This window comes from Nicotiana tabacum, chromosome 3, assembly GCF_000715075.1.
Source record: "Nicotiana tabacum cultivar K326 chromosome 3, ASM71507v2, whole genome shotgun sequence".
In the NCBI taxonomy this organism is placed as follows: domain Eukaryota; kingdom Viridiplantae; phylum Streptophyta; class Magnoliopsida; order Solanales; family Solanaceae; genus Nicotiana; species Nicotiana tabacum.
The window spans coordinates 141,527,178-141,533,356 of record NC_134082.1 but is presented as its reverse complement, the minus strand read 5'-3'; the positions used below and the strand labels follow the sequence as shown (position 1 = coordinate 141,533,356).

General features: G+C 38.4%; 1 protein-coding gene across 1 annotated transcript; it reads right to left on the bottom strand.

Annotated features, from left to right (window-relative positions):
* Window positions 1-1,407: 1,407 nt before the first annotated feature.
* LOC107779907 (protein EARLY-RESPONSIVE TO DEHYDRATION 7, chloroplastic-like) lies at window positions 1,408-6,173 on the bottom strand. Its single transcript, XM_075249990.1, has 4 exons — window positions 4,810-6,173; window positions 3,746-3,912; window positions 2,247-2,331; window positions 1,408-1,916 (listed from the first exon to the last, which is right to left on the bottom strand). Exons 1-4 carry the CDS (start codon window positions 5,871-5,873, stop codon window positions 1,727-1,729), a joined length of 1,506 nt encoding a protein of 501 aa, XP_075106091.1. The 5' UTR covers window positions 5,874-6,173; the 3' UTR covers window positions 1,408-1,726.
* Window positions 6,174-6,179: the final 6 nt, after the last annotated feature.

Here is a 6,179-nt window from a genome sequence, read left to right as displayed (position 1 = left end):
CAAACAATGGCCTAATTTGCTGATCAGACCCTCACCAAAGTTTTAGTCCTTGACACGATTAACAGCACTGGCTTCATAAGTAGAAAATCAAACATATAGTACCATGTTTCCAAGAATCCACACAACATAACATGGTTTTAGTCATCTGGGACCCAAAAGTAATTAACATAGTAAGATCGAAATGACAACGTGGAAAACTAACCAAGAACATTAATGGAGTCTATTTCATCCATTAAATAACATCAAATGGGGCTCTATAGCATGCAATTGCATATTATCTTCGTACCCACATGTCAAGTAATTAAGAAGTTTCTAAATGATAATACAGAAAACGATGTTTACCAAACTGATGAGAGACGTACATTTTAAAAAGGAGAGTGATTTGTGACATAATATCCATGCTCTAAAGTCTAAGCCAAGTATATATATTGTGATAGCCCAGATAAGCTAATAACTAGTAGACGCTGAGGGACGAGTATAGTTGTGTTTATTTTAAGAAAAGGTAATCTTACTTTGAGCAAAATAAGCATTAGATAGCCGCAAATCTTCATAATCGCACTAAAGTTAATAATTTAATATGGAGATGAGAACATAGTAAAGTCGTTTTAACTTTATGTGATGGTGCAAATATAATATTCGAATGATTAGTCCAAAGCCCCCTGAATATGAGAACAGTGGTAGTTTTTCTTATAGCCAATTGTGCAGCATAAAACTGGACAGCTAGAAATTACCAAAATCTTTCATAGAAAAAAGTCCACTTATTTGTATCAGTTCTTCTTTTAGGTGTGTTTGGTATGATTCAGAATAATTTTCCTGATTTTTTCAATGTCTCATTGTCTTAAATTGTTTGCTTTCTTCAAATAGGTGAAAGCAACTCATGTGTCCTTTATTGGAATAAACGGAGGCGAATCTAGGATTTTTATAATATGGATGTACCACTAGAAAAATGAAAGAAGTATTAAGTGGGATTTGATCCCTAGCCCTCGATAAATAACTCAACATTCAACCAAGATTACTATTTAACCTCTTTGTGCCAGCAGATAATACTAGATCAATTCTAAAAAATATGTATATAAAATACCCAGTTTGACAGAAAGACCATGAATTCACGTGCCCCATATATTTGCCTATAAATCTGCCCATGGGAATAAGTCACTTTCCATACCACTTGTTCCTACTAAAATGTACAGTAAATGTATTCGTTAAGCCTTATTATTCACAGCTATCACCAAAAAAGTACCCTCTGCCCTAGCGCCCTCGTTCTGTTACCATCATATGTACCAGTATTTAGTGTATCTTTATTTTCCAGTTTAATGCTATGAACATATCCTGCTTTCAGAACAACATTCTCAGAGTCAGAGGTAATGAATCTGAACAACAGCAGTAGTAACAAAATGTGCAGAAATGAATAAAAGCAGGGAGAATATCATTATATGCATGATTGCAACTAAATATACAGTCAAATACAAATCACATGTGTTTTTAGCCAATGAATAAAGCTACTATCAGAACAAGAATTGTTTTCTGGCGTCTATTGCCTCCTCTATGAAAACACATAAATGCTAGAGGGTGAAAAGAGGTGGATTGGTGTGGAAATTCAATCTACGTACTACAAAGACTATAATCTTATCATTTAAAATAACATATACTTAACATATATGAAATCTGAAAACTCTACAAGAGGGCCTCAATTGACAGATCCTCCAGCAAAAAAAAATAAACAAGGTCAGTACTTTGAGCTCTTGGCCTTCTTAACAGTAGCAGCTTTAGCACTAGACTTAAGTTGGGTAGCGCTATTAAAGGAACTTTTGGGGTTAAGAGCCTTTCTGATCTTAAATACAGTCCATGCAGTCCCAACAGCGTGCCCTGCCGCGTCAAGCCCTTCGGTTGCCACTTTTGCTGCCTCTTCTCCATACCTACAAAACACATTCACTTCTAAATTAACTTCAAAAGATCTAAGCAGCATATATTTATCTAACTGTAACATAGTGTGATTTCCATTAGTTGAGGATCTGTTGATGACACATGACAAAACAAGTTGCAATGTATTTTAATGGTAAGACTAGACTTAGGAAAAAAGGCATATAGCCAGGAGAAGTCATCACATACTGAAGCATAAGTGCCACCAAAGTTAAGGAGGGGGGAAACATTTTGCTTTTCCTCAATGTTTCCTATGTTGTACATTTGAAAGATTTTCCAGTTTTCTTCAGCATAGTCCATGCGTGTCTACACTAGTAGAGCTTTACCTGTGCGAAACAAGCTCAGTCGTCACAGCGGACGATGTTGACATTACATTTTTTCCAGCTACTTCAACAGCATCACATATTCTGCCTATAACAAAGACAAATATTAGGCTCCTGTCATAAGAAAATACTATATATATGTAGACAACAGACCAATTGCAATTTGCTATAGTAAATGCAATGTGGGGAAAAAAACATCTTTGGAGTCCTGGTATACATTTGAACTCCAACTAGAACATCAGCAAGACACATAAAGAAGTTACTACCCTCCCCTAATGTTACAAGGCCTCCGCGCAAGAGTGGTCAGAAGCAGGAGCCTCTATCTGAATGCAGGAACTACTTGTAGTGCTTCTCCTACACTCAAAATATGGGAACAAATACTCAAAGTTAAAGTTGTTATTTGACAGTTAAAACAAAACACAGTGGGATTGGCGCCATAAAGCAAGCCGTAGATATGGAAAAGTATGTAACCATTTATAGGGCGGTGGTTAGACCGGCCATGTTGTATGGGGCAGAGTGCTGACCAGTTAAGAACTCTCATATCCAGAAGATGAAGGTAGCTGAGATGAGGATGTTGAGGTGGATGTGCGGGCACACTAGGATAGATAAGATTAGGAATGACGATATTCGGAAGAAGGTGGGTGTGGCCTCTTTGGAAGACAAGATGCGGGAAGCGAGGCTCAGATGGTTCGGGCACGTGCGCAGGAGAAGCCTGGATGCTCCGGTGAGGAGGTGTGAGCTGCTGGCTTTAGTGGGTTCGAGAAGAGGTAGAGGACGGCCTAAGAAGTATTGGGGAGAGATGATCAGGCAGGACCTGACACGATTGCAGATTTTCGAGGACATGACCCTTGATAGGAAAGTTTGGAGGTCGAGCATTAGGGTTGTAGGATAGGGTGGTAGTCGAGCTTTTCCTCCTCCATTCCGGGGGTGAAGCGAGTTTGAGTAGGTTGGTCCTAGACAGGCTTGTGGTTAATATAGAGTTCACACTAACCTTACTGTTTTCCATAGCTTTAGACCTTAGTTGTGGGTTATGGTTATTGCATGTCATCTATTTTATGGTTTTTGGGATGCTGTCATTATTTCTATGGTTATGCTGACGTTACTGATGAATTGTCTTTTCTTGTTTTCTTGTTTTATTTTCATCTTCCTGAGCCGAGGGTCTATCAGAAACATCCTCTCTGCCCTATCGGGGTAGGGGTAAGGTCTGCGTACACACTACCCTTCCCAGACCCCACTTAGTGGGACTTTACTGGGTCGTTGTAATTGGCAGACATGTCCTTGATGCTTCAATTTTTACATTCTCTAAAACTGTCTTATCTGATAAATGTAAGTGCCTGTGAATGTGATAGCACAGAGACTATATGCCGCATTTAAGATATACATTCAATTCTTTGTGTCCTGAAGCGATATTAAAAATAAAACTAAGTAAAAGTCGCTAAGAAGCAAATGGTACATGGACATACAATCAAATCGGTCAGGAAAAGGGAAGACTTTTGACTTACAAAATCCATCCAACGTAGCAAGGACCATCTCCCCTGGCAGCATGCTGAAGAACTTTTTTCCAACTATGGAATTTGCAACTGAACTAGTGAAGAATCCTGAAACCTGGAGAACTCCAGAAAGGACTCCAATTGCCACTTTCTCAGTCATCTTAGTTACTCTCTTAACCCTGAAAAACACACCCCAACCTGAGTAAAAAGTTTATTCTTCTCCTAAATGATTTACAGCTAGGCATATGAGTATCCCTGATAATCTTATTGAATGTACATGTACATCAGCAACAGCTAGCTCAAACATAGATGCCTTGTTTGACATACTTCCTATTTCCCATGTGGGGAAACAAGACAGAAGGCTAGGTATTGAGGGATTTAATTTATCTTGTACCATAAACTCTAACTAGCATCTGAAAGTGGTAGCTCCTCTATAAACTTTATGTACCGAAATAGAAAGATTATCTCAGTTGTTGAAGCTATTCAATGAAACAACAAGGAAAGATCCAGTAACATTTCAAACTGAAAAAACAGTATCAATACACTTTTTAGCCAAATCTGTCAAAGAGAAATTTTTATAGTCAGACAGTTAAGTAGGGATAATCTGCACTCTCTCAAAAAACGAGACACTGCAAGCATTTGTCATAATAGTATTCTTTTTCTCATTCAGTAACATACAACTGTTCATCCTCTTATTTTTGTTCGATGCCTAACTCAAATGATATGTAAACGAATCATGGTGATTACCCGGTAATCAGTTTAACAAAGTAGAGTGCCCTAATGTCAAACTTTGCTACTCTACTCCTTTAAAATCCCAGCTCAATTGATAGACGCAAAAAGAAAATAAAGTAGAAACAAAGAAGAAAGAGTTGAATCTTCCTAGGGAGAAAGGTAACTCAAATCATGTATGGAAAAATTTCGGAATGCAATCAATAGTGTGGCCAGCGGGAAACCACACAATAAGAAAATTCTCCTGTATTTCTTGCCTACTAGTCAATGTGGATAACAAAAAGAAAAGATTTTCCTTTGTATTTTGGCTACTTTGTCCATCACAAGAATTCATCATAGTATCATACCTTTTGATCCTCATCAATGTCTCAGGCCTAATCTCGGCCTTAGTCCCTGAAGTCATCCTCTGCTTTAAAACTTCATTTCCGCGCTTCAATCGTTCCATTGACACATCTCCACACCACAAAATCCCCTTGATCAGCTGCCCTGATCCTGCAGCAACTAACTTTGCAGCTGATCCACTGTATTCCTCCACATTGGGTGCCAACGTGGTCCAGTATTGAGCGCAACGTTCTTCCAACACTTCCTTCTTCTTTTCCGATTTCAAGTCAGCTGGAGACAACTCCCTTGCCACTGTTCCTCCCATAGCCAAGGCCGCCTTTTCCTCCACTTTCTGAACAGCAAATGTGCTGTAACTTTTCAAAATAGCATCCAACTCTTTCAACAATGCCTCCTGACCCTTGGAAGCAATCGTCAAACCATAATTCAGTGACTCGTTCACCTTTTCCTTATCTTTCTCTTTTTTACCCTTATCTTTCTTTTTTTTACCCTTTTCTTTCTCATCATCACTGGAATCCGAATCATCCTCTTTCATAGCTTGAAACGAGAAAAAGTAATGCGAATCATCCAATTTCACCGCGGCCAGGTCCTTAGTCAACGGCCATTGGATCTCGTCAGCCACACGAGCAAGGATAGCAACAGTATTTTTATCTTGCAGCAGACGAACCAGGGATAAATCTCCGGTGGCTAGCTCAACGGAGTAATGCTTATCGATTAAATGGATGAGGACACCAGGGATAACGAGAAGTGTTTCCTCGAGGGACTCAGGAGGGGCAGATGGAGTAGAAGGCCAAGGGGTAGTTTGGTAATCGTCAGGGATGAGTTTTTCAGTGAGGTCCTTTTCGTCTATGGTTGGATAAAGATTGGGACGAGAAGAAGAGGTTGATTGGAGATTTGGATCATTGTGAATGACCTGTGGATACAATGGGGCTTTGTGTTGATTAGGGTTCTGAGAAGCCATTGAAGAGCTGAGAAAAAAATGTTGAGGATGGAGGAAAAGAGAAGAAGAAGATGGATGTTTTGGAGGAATAGCAGGGGAACATGAAGAGACACGTGGAAGATTTGTTTGCATGAATAACTGCTATAACTGTCGGATTTCCCGCGCAAGTCCATTTGGATGTTTTTTTCTTCTTCTTCTAATTTCGTTAGAAGCTATATTTAAAAAAAATTATAAATCATAAATTTTTTAGACAAAATATATTTGAAAAATTATTATCAAAAGAAAATTGTGTAAATCCAATAATAGTAGCAATATCATATAAAAATGGGACAAAGGAAGTAATGTTTTCTTTTCTTATCCCTCCATTGACATCCCATCGTCATAGACTAAAAAAAAAAAAAAATTCCTTATTCAGCAAAAAAAAAAAAAAAAAAAAAT

Coding starts and splice junctions, on each gene's coding strand:
- LOC107779907 (XM_075249990.1), bottom strand. CDS start 5,873: ATGCAAACAAATCTTCCACGTGTCTCTTCATGTTCCCCTGCTATTCCT. Junction 2,332..3,745: donor TGCTACGTTGGATGGATTTT/GTAAGTCAAAAG, acceptor TCTTTGTTATAG/GCAGAATATGTGATGCTGTT. Junction 1,917..2,246: donor ACTGAGCTTGTTTCGCACAG/GTAAAGCTCTAC, acceptor TGTGTTTTGTAG/GTATGGAGAAGAGGCAGCAA.